A 22,971-nucleotide genomic window follows, 5' to 3' on the forward strand; every position below is an offset into this window, starting at 1 on the left:
CGACTTGACAGAGCACTAACACCCACACTACCAAATCTCCAATCACAGTAAAATGTGGCAAAGCCACTCTGTTTCTGCAGTGTTCTGCTGCTTATCTATCGATCCAGGTGCCCCTGAGTCCCCCTGGCTGCAGTGACCAATCTGGGACACCGGACGATGCTGGGAGGGTCTCAGAGCCCTGCCGGAGGGGTGGGATCCTGCAGCACCCTGGGTGTCCCAGGGATGTTCTTCATCCCTTGGGGACTGTGTTGAGCTTTGCAGAAGCAAAATTCTCCTCTCCAGGGCTGGTCTGTCCTTTCATTTGTTTTACTTCAGCACAAACAATACCAAAGTCTCCAGTAAAATTCACTGCCTCCTTACATTGCAGTGGATCATTAATGTATATAGTGTGTGTGTATATATATATATGCGCACACATACATAAAGTTAATACACTTTTGTAATATAAAGGCTGTTTGACAGTTAGGGAAGGGATTTTTCGTCACACTTGCCGAGCCTGCAACGCACCCGAGCCTCCATCAGCGCCGCCGCTCCTTTCCGGCAGCATCCATGTGCTGGGGTCCCAGCAGCCCCTGGGACCAGAGGGAGGGTCGGGATGGAGCGTCTCGCCCCGCGTGGAGCTGACGGCAGCGAGACTGCGGGGAGTGGGGAGCGTGACTCAGCCTCTCCAGCAAACTCGGGGCTTGCCTGGGCGCTGCAGCTCCTCGGCAGGGATCGCTTCCGCAGCCTGATTTGCTGGGAAGCTGCCAGCCGCCTGCCACCTCCTCCTCTCTGCAGGCAGCTCTGCCCTATTCTCCGCTCGTCGCCTGTGTCTCCAGTGACAAAATGACTCGCCGGAGGAGAGGGACGAGAGGCTGAATCCCTGTGGCAGGAGCGGAGCGGAGGAGCCGGTGATGCGGCCGGAGGATGCTGCAGGGAAGGTACGGGCAGCCGCTCCGGTGGTGCCGGCGGAGGGGAGGGCGATGGGCAGGTTCACAGGCAGTTGTTCGGCTTTGCACCCCGTCCCGATGGGTGCTGAGACCACCCTGTGCGGCCGAGGGGTGACCTGATCCCCCAGGCTGGGGCGGCAGGCAGCGTGTGCTGCGGGAGAGACTCTGCCCTTGTCCCTGAGCTCCTAAGGACGTGTATTCCAGGTGTGAAGCCCAGTTGTCTCTCCCGAGGTGCCCATGGAGGACTCAGGGTGGGAGCCCTTCCTGCATGGGCTTATGAGCTGCCTCTGTCCATGCCCCAAGCCCCCATCACCCTGCCTGCCTTGGGGGGCCACAGGCAAGAATTAAGGGTGCATTTGACCTTATTTTGACAACTCTTTCTCAAGAAATCAGATCTGCTGCGGGTTGTGCTGATGCAGAAAGCCAGTCTGCCAAAATTTGCCTCCCAAGGTCAGTGGGGCTGTGTAGATCCCAAGGGGGAGGCTGATAAAAGGGCTTTCCCTTGCTGCTTCATGATTTTTCTTCACTACTCCTTGTTCCCACAAGGACTCCCCACCCTTGGGTGTGATTCAGAGTTTGGCTTGTAGAAAGGCAGCCAAAATCCTCCTTAAACCCCACAGCTTGGCCAGAGCATCACCTGAGCTTGATGCTTCCTCTGTTACCTAATCCCAGCTCCCCTGAGAGGACACCATGCCCCTTCAGGGGACACCATCCCCCTTTGCTCCAGCAGCTCTCCCATCTCAGCAAAGGGGGCTATGAGTGTTCAGTGGGGGCTCAGGAGTTTTGCAGCCCCCACCATGCAGAGAGCCAGTGTGCACCTCAGGGCTCTTGGGGCACCTTTGCAGGGGACACTGGACCCTGCACAAAGGAGCACCTGGTCTCTGCAGCCAGTGTGTGTCTATACAGGTTTTCCATGCAGGGCCACACTCGGGCTGCTCACACAAGAGACCTAGTTCCTGCTCTCCCTGCTGCCAGAAATATCCCAGCTGCCTGCAGCAGAGAGCAGGCAAGGAGAGCTGCAGGCTGGCAGGCTGAAGGTGGTGGGGGCAATTTGTGGGCACTCCAGGGCAGCATGGTGTACACTAAGACTGGTTCACCACCCATGTGGCCCCTGTGTCAGGATCGTGGTGAGGGGATGGCAGGTTTCCCAGGGAACAGTCTCCACCCAGGGAATGATGGATAAAGCTCCTTGGTGCTTTCAGTTCATGGGTATCCTACTTTGAAGGCCCCTCTGGACGGCACTTGGAGCAACCTGGTCTAGCGGAAGGTTTCCCTGCCCATGGCAGGTGAGGGTGGAACAAGATGAGCTTTAATGCCCCTTCCAACCCAAACCACTGCCTGATTCTCTGATTCTCTTCTGCTGCACTCAGGATGGGGATGTTCAGGACCTCCCAGCCTAGGAACAGGAGAGAGGAGGCTGAGAAGCACAAGACACAGGAGCCATGTCCGTGCGTGGCCGGTGCGCCAAGGTGCTCCCCTCCGAGCTGAACAAGGTGTGCCCTGAGAGAGGAGATGACCCTGCCACACACCCCAGGAAGATGAGTGACTTTGAGGTGGTCCCCAACCTGCAGCAGAGCAGTAGCAGCGTCTCGAAGAGCAGGCGGAAGGCGCATTTCCCCACTGGCAGCAATGAAAAGGCAAGTTCAGGAACCTCCTGAAGAGGGGGTGGTTGGGCACACACATGGGCATAATGAGTGCTCATTAACAAGAGCATTAATAACGGATCAGATTAGTTTTAGGGACAGACAGAAACCCCCCAGATATCTGAGGTACATGCTCAGCACTCATATCCCCTCTCCTGGGGGTACACGTGGCTTTGTCCTTGCAGACAGCGATGGAGCTTTCATCCTTCACATCCAAAGAAGCACCCAGATGTGCTCCCACTACCTGGGTGTCTGGCCCCTGGCACAACTTCTGACCCTTTCCAGGAACCCTGACCCCTTGCTGCTTTTCCTGCTCCCTCAGGAAAATCTCATCTCCTGGATTCCTGAAAACATCCGGAAGAAGGAGTGCACCTACTTTGTGGAAAGCTCCCAGACATCAGATTCTGGGTAAGTCAGGCAGTCCCTCCTTCCCCTCCCCTGCCAGGAGAGCAGAAGCAGGTGTTGGAGACAAAGCTACAGCACCAGAAAATCCCACCTTTCTATCACAGGGATTCCCAAATCCCTTTTTAACTGGTTCTTCACCCTGCTGTGTGTCACCACATGGCTGAGATTCTGTGTCCCAGACACCCTAACCCTTTCCAATGCTTTTGCAGGCAGTCACTTCAATCCTAAATATTTGTGTGCTAAATCTCTACAGGTGGAAATATCTATTCTTTTTTTCCTAAGTTTCCCCCCAAACAACACCTTTGTTTCTGCACAAATTCTGAGCTGGAGGAGGGGCTGGGTGGGAGGTGTGGGTACCCACGGTGTTCCTAAGGAGAACAGGAGGGCTGACCTTGGGCCTTTCGAGTTTCAGCTGTTCTCAACAAAGTTGGTGTGTGTTTCAGGAGGATCGTGTGTGAGTGTGGCTACCTCAGGGAACAGCACCTGGACGATGGTGCCAAGCCTCCCATCTTCCTGGGGAAGGAATGGGACCCCAGCAGGCACATCCAGGAAATGCCGACGGATGCCTTCGGTGATATCCGCTTCACGGGCCTGGGGCAGAAGACAGGGAAGGTGACTGGTTTGTCCCACCTGTGGTGCAGGGGGAGCCAGTGTTTGGGCCTTGCCATGGTGGATGGCGTGGGAGTATTTCCCTCCTGAGTGAGAGGATATTAGAAAAGGGTGAGATTGCCCCAAGGGCAACGCTGACCCGAGCAGAGGAGGGGGATGGGACAGGAACCCTCTTCCCTCTCAGTCTTAGTCCATTTCTGAAACCACAAGGCTGCTCTTCACACTGTGAGACCTGTGATTAAAGGAGTGGCTGTTCCCTGTCCTTGTCCTTAGGTTTGTCTTGGGAATGTTTGTTCACAGGGAATCTATTGGGAACAGGGTCATGGACAAAGACCTGGAGCAGCAGCAACATGACTATGCTGGGAAATGGGGTTGGGAAGCCTCATGCTCTTTGGTGGGAAGGGAGGGATTGTGGTGGAGGTGGCCTGTTACCCTGACCCCATTGTTTATACCCAAAATATGTATATGCTCCCTTTTTTTTGCAGTATGTGCGTGTCTCCTCAGACACCCCTCCACGGGTCATCTACCACCTCATGACACAGCACTGGGGCCTTGATGCACCCAACCTGCTCATCTCAGTCACCGGGGGAGCCAAAAACTTCATCATGAAGCCAAGGCTGAAGAACATCTTCCGGCAAGGGCTAGTCAAGGTGGCCCAGACAACAGGTAAGAGATCACAGAATCATCAAATCATGGAATCATAGAATAGTTTGGGTTGGAAGGGACCTTTAAAGGTTATCTGGATGCAGAGTGTCTCCCTGTGGTGGTAGTGGGTGAGAGACATGTCACCTAGCCACACCAGGTTCCCTGAGTTGGGCTGTTCCAGAGAAGCTGAGCTGGTCCAGGAGACCTGTAGGTCCCTGCCTGGACCACCTCCACCAAGGATGTTGCTTAGTCACTGCAGGCAAGCTCAGAGGGAGCTGGACTGAGAGAGGTGCTGAAGAAGGCATCTCCTGTGCTGCCAGGGCAGGGATGGAGCATCCCTGAGGACCTGCAGGAATAAGGGGGATGCTTGGAGATTGCTGTGAGCAGAACCTCTCCCTTTCCATGCCCTTCTGTGACCCCCAGGAGCCTGGATCATTACAGGGGGGTCCCATGCTGGTGTGATGAAACAGGTGGGAGAGGCAGTGAGAGACTTCATCCTGAGCTGCAGCCACAAGGAGGGCGAGATTGTCACCATTGGCATTGCCACTTGGGGGACCGTGTACAACCGGGAGAGCCTCGTCTGCCCCATGGTGAGCCGGGCAGAGCCAAAGGGGGGATTGCTTTGCCTACACCTCGGCTGCCGGGGAAGTCCTGCCAACAGTTGTGGTGGGAACAGCTGCTTCTAGATGTCACTGTGGCTGCCAGTCCCAGTACAACCCAGCTGCACCAGAAGGAGTGCACCAGGTCATAGAATCACAGTCACAGAGTGGTTTGGGTTTGAAAGCCCCTTAGAGATCATCCAGTTCCAAGGATGCCACAGGCAGGGACACCTTCCACTAGACCAGGGTGCTCCAAGCCACATCCAACCTGGCCTTGGACACTTCCAGGGTCATGGGCTGATATTTGCTTGTGGGTGTGAGGGTATGTGGGGCAAGGCTGATGTGAGCGCTGGGGAGGGGGGCAGGGGACGGCTGTTTGGCCAGACTGTCTCCACATGCTGGCCCCACATGCTGGTTACTTTGGCTATCAGGTGCTCCTGTGCCAGGCTTCTCCCAGAGTGTCTCCTCCTGCACCTTACAGGGTGGCTTTCCTGCTGAGTACGTGCTGGATGAGGAGAACCAAGGCAGCCTGTCGTGCCTGGACAGCAACCACTCCCACTTCATCCTGGTGGATGATGGGACCCATGGGAGGTACGGGGTGGAAATCCCCCTGAGGACCAAGCTGGAGAAGTTCATTTCGGAGCAGACCAAGGTGAAAGGAGGTAACAGCGACACACAGCCCGGCCTGAGGCAGGGATGGGCCATTCCCTGGTGAGGGTGTCCATCCTGGGCTCCAGTGAGTGGCTGTGGCATCCCTGGAGGATCTGGGCAAGCAACCTGAGAGGATTGCCATGATAAATGTAGAACCTGCTTCCTCAGTGACATAGATCAAAGACCCTTTCTCTACCAGCTGATTGACTTATGGGGTCACCAAAGATGTCCCCAAACCTTGTGTTGCTGAGCTGATCAGGGAAAGTCATTTCTCCCAAAGGGCCAGGCTTCCAAGGAGCTTTCCAGGTGGCATCTTCTTGCTGTGCAGATGATTTTCTGTTCTAACACATGCACACACATACATCAGCAAGCATGAATCATGGAATCAAAGAATATCCTGAGTTGGAAGGGATCCATAAGGATCATTGAGTCCAACTCCTGGCCCTGTACAGGACACCCCCAAAAATCAGACACCACGTGTCTGATCTGACATACCAGACAAGCACCTACTATGATTTATCCCTGCCTCTCCTGAAGCCTGACATGTCAGGGACAATGCTCCCACTTTGCCTTTCCCAACCCACCACTCAGAGGGGACCACATGAGGGGGATCTGCCCTATGGGGAGGTGACCCTGGATTTTGCTTCCCTGCAGGTGTTGCCATCAAGATCCCCATCGTGTGTGTGGTTCTGGAAGGAGGCCCCGGGACTCTCGATGTAAGGAACTGCTGCCGCCGAGCTGAGGATGGGGCAGGTGGTGGGGGCAGCTCTTTCCCGGGGGGCTGGTCTCGGTGTCGGAGCGAGCGCGGTGCCACCCTGACAGGAGTGTTGGGAGCAGCAGAAAGGGTCTGCTGGTGCCTGGGTGGGATCAGGACCAGCCTCCCCACCCTGTTGCAGACCATCTACAACGCCATCACCAATGGGACGCCCTGTGTGATCGTGGAAGGGTCTGGCCGTGTGGCCGATGTCATCGCACAGGTGGCCAACCTGCCCGTGTCCAAGATAACCATCGCCTTGGTCCAGCAGAAGCTGAGTGTGCTCTTCCATGACACCTATGAGCTCTTCACTGAGGGCAAGCTGGTGGAGTGGACCAAGAAGGTGAGCCCCTTGCAGGCTCCTCTGAGCTTGTGGAGACCAAAGGGGTCCCCAGGGACCCTAGCCCATGAGCAGAAAGGCTCCCAGCAGGAAATTAAAGCTCATGGGGTGAGCACCCCGTGGCCTCGAGCTCTGCTCCTCTGCTGTCTGCTCCCTTTGGGCAGAGAGGGAGTGTTTGGGATCAACCACAGCCAGGCTGTGGGCCACAGCACAGGGGTTCTGCAGGCAACCCGAGTGGAGTGAGGAATTGCCCTGCACAGGGCAGGGAGCTGTGGGAAGCAGCAGGGAGGAGATGCTGCTGCTGATATCTTGCCCATGGCTCTTCCTGTAGATCCAAGACATAGTGCGGAGCCGGCAGCTCCTGACCATCTTCAGAGAGGGCAAATATGGCCAGCAGGATGTGGATGTGGCCATCCTCCAGGCCCTTCTCAAAGGTGAGGGGCTGCTTAGGAGGATGGGGCAAGGTAAACAGGTTGGGGGGTCAAGTCACCTCCTGCAGCTGCCTGACTTACAGGATCACCAAAGTGGTCCCCAAACCTTGTGATGCTGAGCTGATTGGGAAGAGATGTTTATAGCAAAGGGCCACACCTCCAAGGTTGATCCTCTGTTCTAACATATGCACTTTGCATGCAGCATCCCGAAACCAGGACCACTTTGGTCGTGAGAACTGGGATCACCAGCTGAAGTTAGCTGTGGCCTGGAACAGGGTGGACATTGCCCGGAGTGAGATCTTCACAGATGACCATGACTGGAAAGTAAGGCAGTATCTGTGGTGCTTGTCTGGTCAGGCTTAACAGCTTGTCAGGACTGTAGATATGGAGGACACTTCTCACCTCAGCTGTGCTTGGGGGGAGTTTTAGAGCTCCCACTGCATTGCCAAGGGCTCTTAATATCTCCTGTTTTTCAAAAGTGCTCCCAAGCAGAGGTCAAAGCTGAGCAGGTTTATCCATCCTTTCTGATGGATCTGTGGGACTTGGAAGGGATTTTCCAATTTTGGTCACCAGTTTGGGTTCCCCCAGGTCATGTACCTTTGGTGGGACTAGGAAGAGCTGGAGGGAACTAGGAATCAAAAAATGAAATATCTGGGGGTATATGCCCCATCCCTGGAAGTATTCAAGGCCAGGCTGGATGGGGCTTGGAGCAACCTGTGATAGTGGAAGGTGTCCCTGCCCATGGCAGGGGGTTGGAACAAGATAGGCTTTAAGGTCCCTTCCAAACCAAGTCATTCTGTTGATTGTGTGATATTCATGAACTTGGGAAAGCTGTTCTCTGCTCTATCCATCCCTCCACCTGGCAGCCAAGCGAGCAGAGGGCTCCACTGCCAGAGAATCGAGTGTACTAATCCACCAGTGTGTCTCTGGAGATGTCCCACAAGTCCTAGTACTTCTCAGATGCTCTTTCACATCCAGAAACTCCTTGTGCACTCAGGGATAAAATCTTCCCTGAGTGTGGAGCTTGGTGGGGTTCTGCTCTGAGACCATGGAGCCTCTCACCTCTGTCTCTGGCCTGCCAGCCCACAGATCTCCACCCCGTGATGGCAGCTGCCCTGATTTCCAACAAGCCAGAGTTTGTGAAGTTGTTCCTGGAGCAGGGAGTGCGCCTCAAGGATTTTGTCACCTGGGACACCCTGGTTTACCTGTATGACAACCTGGCACCATCCTGCCTGTTCCACAGCAAGCTGCAGAAGGTGCTGCTGGAGGAGAGAGAGCACACGGCCGGCTCCAAAATGCCAAGGCTCCAGCTGCACCACGTCTCCCAGGTGCTGCGGGAGCTGCTGGGCTGCTCCACACAGCCTCTGTACCCCAAGCCCAAGCACACGGAGCGGCCCCGGCTCTCCATCCCCGTCCCGCACATCAAGCTGAACGTACGCATCTCCAGGTTACCTGATGGCAGGGTTGCAGTGGGGAGGGGGCACCAGCTCAGGGAGCCGTCCTGGAGGTTGCAGCTGGGCCTCTGTCCTCTCTTTCTGCTCAATAACCCTACTGGAAAACCCTTAAAGCCCTGCCCGAGTCATCCGCCCTGCATTCCAGGTGCAACTCTCACCCTCCTCCCCCTGCAGCACCATGTGGCTGCATGACTGGTGGGCAGGACCCAGTGGGGTGGGTGCACAGCTCCACCTGATCCTGGCATTTCCAAGATAAGTCCAGTCTTGGCCACCCCTCTATCTAGGCAAAGTCCCTTCCGTGGGTGGTGGACACAGTACCCAGGGTTTGGGTGGCTCTGTGCTGAGGGAACAGGTCTGACCATCACACACCTTGCAGGTTCAGGGGTCGAGCCTCCGGTCCCTCTACAAGCGCTCTGCCGGCCGAGTCACCTTCACCATGGACCCTGTCCGAGACCTGCTCATCTGGGCTGTGGTCCAGAACCGCAAGGAGCTGGCAGAAATCATCTGGGCCCAGGTATCACAGCCTAGAGCTGGTGGTCATGGCTGAGGGGCTCAGGTGGGGCCAAACCTTCCAGCCCCAAGGGCAACAGTGGCACCTGCTGGGATTTGGGATAGCAGGCAAGCTGTCCCAAGCCTGACCTCAGCCAAAGGGAAGACAGCCTCAGGGGATTTGGTGTTCATCCCCAGCTATACCATGAGGCCAGATCCCTCCCTTCCTGGCCAAAATGGGAAGAGGGGATGCTCTGAGCCAAAAGTGGGCTAGTCCTTGCACAGGCTGAGAGAGGGCTGAGCACACAGGGGCACGGCAGCTGGGTTGGAGAAGGCTTCCACCCATAAACAGCACCCCAAGACAAGAGGCAGTGTGGCTGGTGGCATGGTGAGCATGCTGAGGAGTCACTCCATCCCATCACCTAATGCATCCCATGAGGAGGGCAGGGTTGTCCCTGTATTCCCTGTGGCAGTGGGTTACCCAGAGAGGAGCCCAGCTGAGCTTTTGTCACAGCAAGCTGTCCATCCTGAGTGCCAGTCTGCTTGGGACACCCACCTTCCCTCCCGTGGGAGTTGGGGAGGGCTTGGCAGGACTGATGGAACTTGACAGACAGAGTGTCCACGCTCTCTTTGCCCTCTTCTATCTCAGAGCCAGGACTGCATGGCAGCTGCACTCGCCTGCAGCAAGATCCTGAAGGAGCTGGCCAAGGAGGAGGAGGACACAGACACCACTGATGACATGCTGGCCCTGGCTGAGCAGTTCGAGCACAAGGCGATTGGTGAGCAGGAGGGCACCCCATAGGGCTGGCAGGCATTGCCTAAGAGATGTCTGGGGGTGATGGGGGGGTCCCGTCATCAGAATCGAGGTCATGATGCTCCAAGGGCTCTGCCAGGTGGTGGTGGGAGCGCAGGGAGTACCACTGTGAGGTGCAATGTCCTGATCCTGCTGCAAAGGGTGACTCTGTGGGTGCCTTGTCCCAGAACTCAGCCTCATCTCCCTGGTACCTGCCCGTGCAGGCGTGTTCACAGACTGCTACCGTAAGGATGAAGAGAGAGCTCAGAAGCTTCTCACCCGTGTCTCTGAAGCCTGGGGGAAGACAACCTGTCTGCAGCTGGCATTGGAGGCCAAGAACATGAATTTTGTGTCCCACGGGGGTGTCCAGGTGGGTTCCCAGCAGCTGTGCTGGGAGGGGACGTGTCCAAGTGTCCCCAAGATCCAGGGTTCTCTGCAGGCAGCAGTGGGGCTCTGCCCTTCATCCCCTGTAACCAACACTCCTCTTCCTCCCTCCTCACAGGCCTTTCTCACCAAGGTCTGGTGGGGGAAGCTGTGTGTGGACAACGGGCTTTGGCGGGTGATCACATGCATGCTGTTCTTCCCCCTGCTCTACACCAACCTCATCACCTTCAGGTACTTCTGGCTCCTGGGGCACACATGCACGGAGACAGGGATTTCCTCCAGCCTCACCCTGTGGCTGGCTGGAGGAAGCTGCCGTGGAATCTCGCTGGGCAGCTGAGCCCACGCCCCCCCTGCTCCCAGCAGGGAGAAGAGGCTGCAGCCCATGGGCTGCCTGACACGCCTCCGAGCCTTCTTCACAGCGCCCGTCGTCATCTTCCTCATGAACATCCTCTCTTACTTCACCTTCCTCCTGCTCTTCGCCTATGTCCTGATGGTTGACTTCCAGCCGACGCCGTCCTGGCGGGAATACCTCATCTACTTCTGGCTCTTCTCCCTGGTGTGCGAGGAGACCCGCCAGGTGCGGGGCAGGCAGAGCCAGGGCTGGGGGGTGGCAGAGGAGGAGAGACACCCCTCTGGGGGCTCCTGGGACGTCCTGAGCAGCTCACGTTCCCGTGCTGCTTCTCACGTCACCATCCATTCAGAGAGGTCCTCCCAGCACATGGAACCACCAGATCCCCCCATCTCTGAGGCTGGAGAACCTCCTTGGCTGCACCTGACCTAGCCATGTGCACGTGCAGAAGAACATGGGGGTTTGGGGAATGTCAGGAGATGGAGGACTCACCTCCTTCCTTGGGTGAATTCCCCGCAGCATCTCCACGCTTTGCTTGATATTCGAGGTTTCTTCAGTTTTTGCTTCAATACCTCAGTGCCTTTCTCCTCCAGCCTGAAGACCCACATGTCCCAGGTGTCCCCATGCTCCTTCCATGCCTGTATAGAAAAGGCCATAGGCTTAGGTTACCTTTGGGTCAGCGAGAGTGTCCAGTGATGGCCAGCTGATCTCTGTGATCCCTCCCCTCTGTGAGGCACATGAGTATCTTACACCCAACTCCTCTTCTCTTCCCAACAGCTGCTGTATGATCCAGATGGGCTTGGACTTGTGAAAATGGCTTCCCTGTACATCAAGGACTTCTGGAATAAGTTGGATATCTGCGCCATCCTAGTCTTTATCGCAGGGCTGACTTGCAGGTAAGCTGCAGAGCTTGATAGTATTTTCATAGAATCATGGAATCACAGAGTGGTTTGAGTTGGAAGAGGCCTTAGAGCTCATCTTGTTCCAACCCCCTGCCACAGCAGGGACACCTTCCACTAGTCCAGGTTGCTCCAAGCCCTGTTCGACCTGGCCTTGAACATTTCCAGGGATGGGGCAGCCACAGCTTCTCTGGGCAACCTGTGCCAGGGCCTCCCCACCCTCACAGTAATTCCAACCTAAATGATTCTATATGACTCATTGGTGGCACTGAGGTGTTTCCTTCCTTCTCTTCTGTGCCCAGGCTGATCCCATCGACATTATATCCCGGGCGTATCATCCTGTCCTTGGCTTTCATCATTTTCTGCCTGCGCCTGATGCACATTTTCACAGTCAGTAAAACGCTGGGGCCCAAGATCATAATTGTGAAGCGCATGGTGAGAGCTCCCCTTCAACCCTGCCAGGGTGATGCTGGACCATCCTGCTAGAGCAGCCGGATGTGCCACCCCTATTATCCCCTCCTGGACAGGAGTTTGCTCCAGGACACAGTTATCCTTCCCCTCTGCTGTCTTTGCAGATGAAGGATGTCTTCTTCTTCCTCTTCCTGCTGGCAGTGTGGGTGGTGTCCTTTGGGGTGGCCAAGCAGGCTATCCTGATCCACAACGAGGAGCGCGTGGAGTGGCTTTTCCGTGGCGTGGTTTACCACTCTTACCTGACCATCTTTGGGCAGATTCCTTCCTACATTGATGGTAAGGGACAGCACATGGCACGAGCAGGGTGGCTGTGACAAGGCCAATGTACCAAAATCATGCCATGTTGGCCCATGGAATTCCCAACAGGTGGCAGTGAGCAGAGCACCTGGGATGTGGCAGATGGAGGTCAAATCCCTGCCTGGTGCTCCCTGGGACACCCTGAGGCTTGGTCGCCACAGAGTCATGTTGTGCCCTCCCACAGGGGTCAACTTCAACATCGACCAGTGCAGCCCCAACGGGACCGACCCCTACAAGCCCAAGTGCCCAGAGACAAACGCGGACAACAAGAAGCCCATCTTCCCAGAGTGGCTGACGGTCATCTTGCTGTGCCTGTACCTGCTCTTCACCAACATCCTCCTCCTCAATCTCCTTATTGCCATGTTCAAGTGAGTCTGAGGGGTTAGCGGTCTGGTGGAAGTAGCGGGATCCCGCTTGGGGGATTATAGATGTGATGGAAGTAGCAGTTGTGGGTCAGGGCTGATCAGGGAGATGGGTAGGAGCTGGGACACCATTCAGACATGATGTGCCCCCTCGCCCCCCTGGCACGGCTGACACCTGGGCTCTGCCCCAGCTACACCTTCCAGCAGGTCCAGGAGCACACGGACCAGATCTGGAAGTTCCAGCGGCACGACCTGATTGAGGAGTACCACGGCCGCCCGCCCGCGCCCCCGCCCCTCATCCTGCTCAACCACCTGCAGCTCCTGGTCCGCCGTGGGCTGCTCCGCCGGCCGGCCACGCACCACAAACTCAGTGAGGACCAGCCTCCCTCTCCTCTCCCTCTCCCTCTCCCTCCCTGGTCCTCAGTGAGGACCAGCCTCAGGGCACGAGGCTGGGCACCTGGGCTGTGGTCCTGGGGTTTGAGATGCCCCGAGATCTGACAGCACTGCCATCCCCTTCTTCCGGCAGAGGAGAAGCTGGAGAAGAACGAGGAAGCTGCCCTCCTCTCATGGGAGATGTTCTTGAAGGAGAACTACCTGCAGCACCAGCAGTGCCAGGAGAAACAGAACACAGAGCAGATGATCCGGGACATTGCACAGAGGTACTGTCACTCCTGAGACAGAGAGTTCCTTCCATCCTTCGGCGCCCTGAGCAGGGAGCAGTTGGGATCAGTGCAGGAGTGGCTGCTGAGGGGGTTGTGATCTGCACTGTCCCTCCAGGGTTGATGTACTGGCAGAGCTGCTGGACTTGGACCGGGTGAAGAGGACGGGGGTGGTGGAGCAGAGACTGGGCTCTCTGGAAGACCAGGTGAGGCAAAAACAGAGCAACTACCCAAGAAAGGTAATATTTTCCAGGGGCCGAGTCAACTGAACAGAGCACAAAATCTGCCTGAATCAATACCCCTTCAGACAGTTTGAGTTTCATTGCCATTAGCATCCAAGTGGAAAAGGTTTTTGAGGAATGTTCTGTTTGACTCCGAAGTGGGAAGTGGTGGGATGAGCCACTGCCTCCACTGGTCACCAGAGAGTTAGAGCTGACCCAGCTCTTCTCCTTGGCCTAAGAGGACCCTCCAGACCTCTTGGAGATGGGGACTCTGTGAAGCCGTCCCCACCCCTGGCAGTGGGGTGGCCAGGGAGCTGACCCAGCCCTGGCACCTCCTGTTTCCACTTCCATTTCCACGTGCTTTGTAAAAATGTTTCCCTGGAGGTGGTTTTCCAAGGCAAACATCAGGACACAGCCAGGATCGCTGCTGCCCATGGGGACTGGCAGTCAGTGCCAAGGGCAGCAGTGCCACCTGCCAGGGCTGGATCCTGTACTACTCAGGGGTAGGGGGACCTGGGGGTGACCCTCTGCTGTCCCCCACAGGTGCACCAGAGTGCCCAGGCCCTGAGGTGGATGATGCAGGCACTGCGGGGCAATGGCTTCAGCTCAGGGGAGGACCTGCCAGCCGTGGGTAAGTGGAGCACAACTCAACCCCAGCAGCACCAGGGAAGCCCAGGGCCCAAGACCAGGGTTGAGCAGGCCCTTGCACCTCTCTGTTCAACATCAAGGCAGAGATTCCTTTGGTCTTGGGAGCTTTGGTGGCTCCATGAGGCCATCCAGCCCTTCCTGTGGCCATTTCCACCCTCCCTGAGGTTTCCTCCAGGACCTGTTGGAAGGGAAGCCAGGGTCCAGGTCCCCAGGGGATGTCAGCATCCCCATGGAGAGACCCAGCCAGCCCCCTCAGCAGAGCCCTGGTCCGCAGTACTGGACTCAGTGTCCTGCTTTGTGGGACCCTGCTGTCTGTGTCTGTCTCACAGGCTCCTCTAGAGCCTTGGACTTCAAGGAGGCTGACCTGGAGGGGAAAGCTGAGGAGAGACAGCCCCCGTACCATGTGCTTGCCCGAAACCTCCTGTACCCAGGCTCTCACACCCTCCGCTTCCCTGTGCCAGATGAGAAGGTGCCCTGGGAGGTAAGATCTGTGACCCTGGGCAGTGGGGCTGGGAGGAGGGGGTGTGGGGCAGACCCTGGCAGTGGTGGGAGGAGGAATAGACCCATCATTGCACTTGGGAGCTGCTGTTCTTCCAAGCCCTGAGACAAGTGTCTTCCTGGAGCGGCTGCACTGAGGTTCTCCCAGAGACAAGGGCATAGTTGCTGCTGGGATCTGCAGTGGTAGGGATGCCTGGGGATGCTTGGCTGGAGACAGAGGGTACAATCACCTGCCTCTGCACTTCCTGAAGCAGGGCTGGCTCAGGGTCAGGGACAGGATCCAGCACTGACTTCCATGGGGGCATGATCCCATCAGCCGAGACCCTGAGCTCAGCCCCCAGCAGAGCCAGGGCAGTGATGCTAGAAGCTGTGCAGAGCAATACACTGGGGCATAAGGTGTCCCTGGACATCCCAGTCCCTGCCTGCCACCAGAGCAGAGATGCAAGGGAGTCCTGACACAGCCATGTGCTCCGCAGGTGGACTTCCCGCTCTATGACCCCCCTGCCTACTCGGCTGACCACAAAGACATGGCTGTGCAGGACCCCTTCAGCCTGTGAGTGTTCCCCCACGGCTCCCCACTCCTCTACCCCTTTCCTGGGTGGCACAGCCAGCCCTCCCTACCGGGCTGCCTCCCACCCCCAGCTCCTTGGAGTCTCTCCTGAAGATCAACTACAACACCATGGATGGGCTGATCGACCGGCAGAGCTTCCACGGGCTCTACACCGTGCAGGACGGGCTGCCACTGTGAGTGCAGCCACCACAGGGAGCTGGGAGCTGGGCTGGGAGGCAAGCACCAGGAGACAGAGTCCAGGGGCACCTGAGCCCATCCCGCTTTCCTATGGCTAACGGTGCGGCAGGGATAATGGCATGCATCATGCTCAGGGCTCATCCCCAAAAAACCACCACTGCACCCCAAAAGAGGTGGGGTGCAGTGGTAGGGAAGTGCTATAGGGGTGCACAGAGGGATTGTGGCACCGTCCCAACCCCCTCACTCTCACTCTGACAGGAACCCCATGGGCAGGACGGGGCTGCGAGGCCGTGGGAGGCTGCACTGCTTTGGGCCCAACCATGCCCTGCACCCTGTCGTGACCCGGTGAGTGTGTGGGGACATGAAGGTGTCCTGCTCCAGCATGGGGCTGGGCATGTGGGATGGAAAAGGGGGCATGGAAGCACCTTGGAGAGACTGGGACCTGGCCAAACCCAGTTCTGCCAATACGACCACTGCTGGGAGGAGGGGAGCCAAGTGCAGCTGCAGCATGACAGGGGCCTCTCTCACAGCTGGAGGAGGAATTTGGATGGGTCCATTATAAGGAAGAGTCTGAAGAAGATGCTGGAAGTGCTGGTAGCCCAGTACCCACTGTCAGACGTCTGGGCTCTGCCTGGGGTAAGACCTGGGGGAAAACAGCTGGTGCAGAAGATGGAGATGGGAGATGGGAGCAGTGGATGGATGGATGGATGGATGGATGGATGGATGGATGGATGGATGGATGGATGGATGTCCCACAGAAAAGGGGGAATGACAGGTACATGTTGTGGCCTTGGCTGAGGAGGTACCTCTGACCCTCCTGCAGAGCATCTGCATGCCAGGGCTGCTGGGTGAGCAATGGTCCCATTACAAACACCCACACACCTGAGCCCCCGTCTCCTGCCTCTCCCTCCTCCTCCTCCTTCACAGCTTCAGTTCTCACATGTCCTTCATTGGGAGCATGTTAAGCCATTGGCAAAGCATCCTTTCACAGGCATTGCACCAGGCACATTCAGACATCTGCCTGGGCAGAGCTGAGGGCTTCAAGCGGGAGAGGGAGGAAAGGAGGCACCACGAGAGCTTGTGGCATCATCTGCAGTGGTGGCTGGCAACTGCCTGATGGCCAAGCTGGTGGCAGGGAGGGAGGCTGGGCTGTGCTGATGGCAGGCCATATGGCTGACATCTCCTTTGGCACAGGGGTCACTGGAGCCGGGGGAGACACTGCCACTGAAGCTCAAGTGGATCCTCCGCCGGGAGTTCTGGCCCCAGTTCCAGAACTTGCTGAAACAAGGCACTGAGGTGGGGGGCACACGGGTATCCCAGTGGTGTTGGGTGACGTGAGTGTCCCACTGGGATGGGGGCATGCAGGCATCACCCCAGGCAGTAGAGGCACATGGGGACATCTCCACAGTACAGAGACATGTGTCCATTCATGGTGTAACAGGGCCACATGGGCACCCCAGGGTACAGGGGCCACTGGTGGCCACTGCTCCCACCAGGGAGGAATGGCTGGAGGAGGTGGAGACATGCAGTAATGCATGGGTGAGGGTCTGGAGCAGCCCAGAGAGCGGGGGGTGGCTGCCCACTCCAGTGTCTGTGCCTGCTGCAGTCACTCTCCATGGCTCCGGTTGCAGTGGAAATGGGGTGCTGGTCTCCAGTGGGGCAGAGGAGCTGCAGGGCAATACCCCACCACCCCCAGGGCCTCTGGTGCCCTCAGAGATGTGGTGGGGGCTCTGCTGACGTGGCAACTCTGTCACTGAGCACAGGTGCACAAGGGGTACCTGGATGACCCCCGCAACACGGACAACGCCTGGGTGGAGACGGTCGCTGTCAGTGTCCACTTCGACAACCAGAACGACGTGGAGATGAAGCGGCTGAATTCGGTACGGGGCTGTCACCCCGTGGCTCCCTGACCCACCTCTCAGCAGGAGTGGGATTCTCCAGCTGCACAGAGTGGGGGAATAACATGGGGATGAACATGGGGTGCCACCCCAATGTGTGCCCCAAAAAGAAAGGGCAGGAGGTTGGGGACTAGAAGTGCTGCTGAGTGTGGCTGGCGTGGCCCCTCACCAGCAGCACATCTACGATGTCTGTCCCCTTCCAGTTCCTTCAGGGTTGCGACCCAGAGCTGTGCATCCGCTGGCAGGTGCTGGATAAGAGGATCCCCCTGCATGCCAACCACAAGGAGCTCCTACACAAGGTCTCAACCCTCCTTGGTGCTTACTACTGAGGCCTCAAGCACAGGCCAGGGCTCCTGCTGCCCCAGAGCAGGTTCTGGCTGGGACCTGCAGCTCCACCCCAGTTCACCTGTGAGACCGTGGAAGCTGCTGGAGATGAGGTACTTTGGGTGCTGCTGTGAATGTACATTGCAGGTCTCTGGGAGGAAAAGTGTCCCCTCCTTGGGGGCAGGGGCTGCCTAGACAGTGCATCCCAGTCACCTGAGCGACCAAGCTCAGCCCCAGCTTGTGTCTTGGTGCTTCCACATTAGCCCACAGCACTAGCCCAGAGCTTGGGCCATGCAGAGCCACAGGGCTGTTCCTGCAAGGTGATCCCTCCCTCAGCTCCAACCTGCTCTTGGCTTCGGGGTGGGCACTGAGGGCTCACCAGTCCCAGCTACTCCACAAGGATATCCATCTCTGCTCCCTGCTCCTGCTCTGAGCCCTGGCAGCCCCCGTGCCACAGATCCCAAAGGATTGCTCTGGAGAAGGCTTGGAGTCCCCCCTGTGGCAGCTGTCTCCATATCTTTGGTTGTCTCAGACCCAACAACATGGTCCTGAGCTGTGACCCAGCACTTCCAAACGTGTGAGCAGCTCTTGCTTATATATCTATGGTTTCATAGCTCTGCACTGGCCCACCCGCCATGCCCCACACTGATATGTAATCCTGTGTGTGTATGCTGAGCTCAGCTTGTCGCTGAACTCCCTCCCTCTGTCTGAGCCAAGGCACCAGCTAAATGTCACCTGCCTGTCCCCACCCCCTGGTGCACGTGGATGGAAAGGGGCAGCTTGCTGGGACCAGGTGATCTGTGCTCTATGGTCCCTTGAGCAGGAAGGGACAGGAGAGGGGACAGGAGTGTGTCAATCCCAGATATCCCTGCTTTTAAGGGGTCTTTCACTCACATTTTCTGTTGCCCGCCATGGGGAGAACTAGGCACAGTGAAGACATTTCTTGGTCACCCAGAAGAGCCCCACAGTAGCAGGTTATGCTTGGGACTGCTCAGGGTGGGATTTCAGTTCCCCCACCCTCTTCTGATGGATCAGACACTGACCAGCCTGGGCTATTCATCCCACACTGGTGGCCACCACAGCACAAAGGCAGTTTCACCAGTGACGTGCTGGGGCTTGGCAAGGAGAGGGGGCTCATTTTGGCAATGTATTCAACCCAGCTCAATAAACCATGTATTAAATAACTACAGGCTGGTGGTCTTTTATGCTGTTTAAACAGGGGCCATTCCTGAAGGCCATGCTTGGAGCACACTTCCAGGATGAGCCCAGTTTGAATGTTCTCACCCCAATCTTGTTGCACAAACTCACTTTGCTTGTTGACTCACCCCCAATGATGGCTGAATCACAGAGTGCTTTGGGTTGGGAGGGACCTTAAAGACCATCTCTTTCCAACCCCCTGCCATGGGCAGGAACACCTTCTACTACACATGGGTGTTTGAGATGATTTGACCTCTTTGGAGTCCATATGGGAGATGTGCTCCGAGGTGTTGGCACGGCACCTTCTCCCATTTCTCGTGGACTGTTTGATATCTGCTCCTGGTCTCCCATTGCTGAGAGGTCAGGAGACCATCTGCTGACAGCCCACACGGGTGCAGGGAGGTCCAGCCTGGAGGCATGGCCAGGGAGGGAAGGGGCGATCGATCGCCCCTTACAGCAGCTGATCAAGCTTCCAGACCCGCAGTCTGGACGGCAGCCTCCGGAAAACTGCCGAAACCTCATTAGCAGCACTTAATTTTCCGTACAGGGGTGCTCCACGCGGCCACTCTCCTGCAGCCCCGTGGGGATGCTGCCTGGCTGTTCCACCGCCCTGGCCCCCAGGTCCCACTCCCCTCGTCTTCCCGCACCGCCCCCCCGCTCCCGCACCGCCCCCGCACCGCCCGGTGCCGCCGCGGCGGGACCGCCCGGCCCGGGGCTCCTTGGGAGCGGCCGCAGCAACAGGTGGGGCCGAGCCACGATCGCGGCCGAGCCGCCGCGCACCGCAGCGGCACCGGCACCGGCACCGGCACCGGCACCGGCACCGGCACCGGCACCGGCACCGGCACCGGCACCGCACCCGCACCGGCACCGGCACCGCACCCTCACCGGCACCGCACCCGCATTGGCACTGAACCCGCATCCGGAGCCGCCCCGGAGGAGCCGGTAAGGGACCCCCGGGGCTTCGGGGCGGCGGGGGGTGGCGGAGGGCGGTCGTGCCGCCCGCCGGGGTCCCGGCTCGGGGCGGGGCAGGAGAGCGGGTCGGGGCATCGCCCCCGCACACCCCTGGGGTCCGGGAGGCTGCTACTCCTCAGAGCCCCTCTGAGCCCTTCCAGGCGGTGAGGACTGGCATCGCATAACTCGCCCTCATTCCCCCGGAGAGACGGAGCTGGCGGAGCCCGGTACCTTTCGTAGGGCCAAGAGGAATTCCCGGGAAGCAGAACTTCATCTCCTCTGGCAGAGCCCACAGTGCCCCAGCCCTGGGCAGGGCCACGGGGTAAACCACGGGTAGCATCCACCCGGTATGAGCATCCCTCGGGTATGAGCATTCCTCGGGTGTGAGCATCCTCCTGTGGTACCCCGAGGATGCTCACACCTGAGGGATGCTGCTGTTCCCAGGGGAATGCCATTAGCAGAAGGATGCTGCTACCAGGTGGGACAACAACTCAGTGCCCCTAATGACATCACCATGGGCCATTTAATTCCCAAGTGAAAGGCTCCCTTGGTCTCTCACCCTTCTTTCCATGGAGATTTCTTCCCCCCAGGCTGGCCAAGGCAGCAGGAGAGGTGTGAGCAGCACCAGAGGCAGAGGAAAGGTGTCCCACCTGCTTCAACTCTTGCCTTGCCCCTGACAGCACCAGGGTGTCCCTTGGGGTTTCCACATCACCCCCTTTACTGTGGTAGCAGCTCCTCTCTTCACCTCCAGCCCCCAGAGTTAGGCTATCAAACCTTACTCTTTGTTTACTTTAAAAAGCAAACTCATCTCCAAACCCTTCTTTGGCAAAACCCTTGGAAATGTGACTGTTACCAGCTCATGGACCAGAAGGGGAGGGAAAGCAAAAGAGCTCCAGATTTCGTTATTTAAAACCCCAGTGGTGATTAAGTCAGTCTGATGATCCGTGCAGTCTGACTCATCATTTTTTTAAACACTCAGTGTTGGTAAGATAGGAATTTACTGCTGCTTCTGCATCACATTGCCCCTGGAAACTGGCAGCAGGATGGGGCAGAGGCTCCCAGGCTGGACCTGCCTCCACACCTCCTTCCTGCAGCACCCTTTGTCTACCTGGGTGGTCTCTGCAGAGATAGGGGCAGGGGGCAGGGGTTTCATTCTCTGCATCTCTGTGTATAATTAAACTTAGGCCAAATTAAGCTGTTCTGGACAAGATGGTAGCCAGTGTCACTCCACCCTTGTTTTCCAAGCTCCTGAGCCCAGCCTCCCACCCCTTTGCCAGGGCACATCACACATGAGCCTTACACAATGTTCCAGGAAATAATGCCGTGTCATATCCCCTCCACCCACCGCTTCCCTCCAGCGATGGGAGAGGCTTTGCAGGAGCGCCGAGGGGCCGCCCTGCTGCCCAGGAGCTGCTGCCGCCCCCGGGGAGTTGCCGGCAGCCACGCTGAGCTGCCCGGCTGCAAGATGACCTTCACCACCACCACACCGGCCGCCAGCGTGGCCCAGGCTTTCTTCTGCCTTCTGCTCTGCGTCCCCTGGGGCAGCTCCTGCCCCCCCAGCTGCCAGTGCACGGAGCGGGCAGGGGCAAAGGCCGTCCTCTGCAGCTCCCGGCACCTGGAGGAGATCCCCAAGGACATCCCCAGAGACGCGGTGTTCCTCAAGCTGGATGCCAACAGCATCACCAGGATCCCCAGCAATGCCTTCAGGCACCTCTCCCACCTGGAGGAACTCGATCTCTCCAGGAACGCCATTGAGAAGATCGACAGGGCGGCTTTCAAAGGGGTGGCAGCGGGGCTGCGGACCCTTGACCTCTCCAGCAACCGCATCCGCAGCATTCCCAAGGAGGCCTTGCTGGCACTCAATGCCAAGCTCCGGCTGGCCAACAACCCCTGGCACTGCGAGTGCGCCTTGCAGGAGGTGCTGTGGGAGGCACGACTGGACCCTGACTCTGTCCAGGACATCACCTGCCACACGGCCCCGCGGGAGGAATACGTGGGCAAGCCGCTGCTCCAGGTCCTGGATGCCGGCGTCAACTTCTGCAGCGTGCGCCAGAGGACCACGGACGTGGCCATGTTCATCACCATGTTCGGCTGGTTCGCCATGGTCATCGTCTACGTGATCTGCTACGTCCGGCACAACCAGGAGGACGCCTGCAAGCACGTGGATTACCTGAGGTCACTGCCGAGCACCCAGGACCACGCAGAGACCACCAGCACTGCCCTGTAGTGCGGGGTTGGGGTGCCAGCTCACAGCTTCTTTGCAGGGAGCCAGCGGCCGACTTGTGGGCTTCAAAGCTTGTTGGTGGGATTCCCCCAGTGCTTGCTCCAATCCTGCACACAAGTGCCACCGACCGCCCCTCCCCAGCAACACTGGACCGAGCGTGAGCAAAGGACACGGGGGAGGGATGCTGGGGACACCTCACGCAGACCTGTCCACAGAGACCATGTTCCTGGGGGTGAATACACCCAGCCAGACCCTTTTTCCCTGCCAGAGCTGGGCTCGCAGGGAATGCAGCCCCAGCCACACGCTCGTAGTTTGCACAGGTCAAGCACCTGGTGGGAAGAGATGGGGGTGGGGGTTTGTGGGGCCAGGAGGTCACCGGGGTGCCAAGGGTCACTGCAGTAGGGTCACCCCATCCTGGCTCCAAGCCCTGTGGAAAGCAGGACATCATCCCCAACGCTCCATGTGGCATCTCAGCAGCCTCTGCCTGCCTCCAGCAACCTGGGGGGGGGGGGGATCTCCCAAACCTTTGGCTCCTCAATAAAGCCCCGCACACAGGAAAAGCCTCAGGGTTTGTTCTACGCTGAGAGCTGGGTGCCTGGGGCAGAGGGTGGTGCTCGGGGGGTTTGATCTTGTCCTATTTCAATCTCTCCCAAAGCAGACCAGCCTAAATTCAATGTACCAGCATGACTTCCATTAGGTGCCATCCCTTCCACCCTCAGCCCAGCCTGGCTCAAGCAGGGACCAGCTGCCCAAATGCATCTGGTACATCTTGCCTCATCTTTCCCTTTCTCAGAGCTGAATTTGAGCTGCTGCTGGTGGCTTGGCGTGATGGAAGCAAATCAAATTTTCCCTCATCTCACAAGCGAGAAATGGTCCTTCCTGGCAGAGCCAGGTGCAGCTGCAATGAACAGGGGGAGGAGGAAGGGATGCAGAGCCTCTCCCAGGTCTGTACCCCGGGGCAGCTCAAGCTGTGACTCCTCAGTCCTTCTTGCAGGGTTGGCACATCCTGAGGGCTCCGCAGCTCCAGGGTGGGTGGCCCAGCTCCAGCAGGAAACCTGGGCCTGGGGAAGACTGAGTGATGCTCTGGGACAGTCAGGTG

The 22,971-nt window shown here is 57.9% G+C and overlaps 2 protein-coding genes across 3 annotated transcripts; both read left to right on the forward strand.

Annotated features, from left to right (window-relative positions):
* Nucleotides 1–560: 560 nt before the first annotated feature.
* TRPM2 (transient receptor potential cation channel subfamily M member 2) lies at nt 561–18,667 on the forward strand. 2 transcript variants are annotated; one of them, XM_051782347.1, is made up of 33 exons: nt 561–920; nt 2,300–2,566; nt 2,895–2,980; nt 3,421–3,589; nt 4,072–4,252; nt 4,655–4,821; nt 5,312–5,492; nt 6,136–6,197; nt 6,378–6,578; nt 6,907–7,009; nt 7,209–7,330; nt 8,089–8,439; nt 8,837–8,974; nt 9,599–9,728; nt 9,967–10,112; nt 10,245–10,357; nt 10,487–10,703; nt 11,253–11,371; nt 11,677–11,809; nt 11,950–12,121; nt 12,327–12,510; nt 12,696–12,874; nt 13,031–13,163; nt 13,282–13,369; nt 13,928–14,015; nt 14,362–14,513; nt 15,007–15,083; nt 15,173–15,274; nt 15,537–15,623; nt 15,809–15,914; nt 16,473–16,574; nt 17,042–17,158; nt 17,380–18,667. In XM_051782347.1, the coding sequence occupies exons 2-33, from the start codon at nt 2,372–2,374 to the stop codon at nt 17,503–17,505; spliced, it is 4,527 nt and encodes a 1,508-aa protein (XP_051638307.1). In that variant the 5' UTR covers nt 561–920; nt 2,300–2,371; the 3' UTR covers nt 17,506–18,667. The 2 variants fall into 2 exon arrangements, with proteins under 2 accessions (XP_051638307.1, XP_051638308.1); XM_051782348.1 differs by having other exon boundaries at nt 10,490–10,703.
* An 852-nt stretch (nt 18,668–19,519) lies between these two features.
* Nucleotides 19,520–22,411, forward strand: LRRC3 (leucine rich repeat containing 3). The gene is made up of 2 exons (XM_051782486.1): nt 19,520–19,639; nt 21,007–22,411. The coding sequence occupies exon 2, from the start codon at nt 21,009–21,011 to the stop codon at nt 21,873–21,875; it is 867 nt and encodes a 288-aa protein (XP_051638446.1). The 5' UTR covers nt 19,520–19,639; nt 21,007–21,008; the 3' UTR covers nt 21,876–22,411.
* The last annotated feature ends 560 nt before the right edge of the window (nt 22,412–22,971 follow it).

Source organism: Manacus candei, unplaced genomic scaffold (assembly GCF_025592945.1).
Source record: "Manacus candei isolate 608988 ecotype Guabito, Panama unplaced genomic scaffold, ASM2559294v1 h1tg000015l, whole genome shotgun sequence".
NCBI classification, from domain to species: domain Eukaryota; kingdom Metazoa; phylum Chordata; class Aves; order Passeriformes; family Pipridae; genus Manacus; species Manacus candei.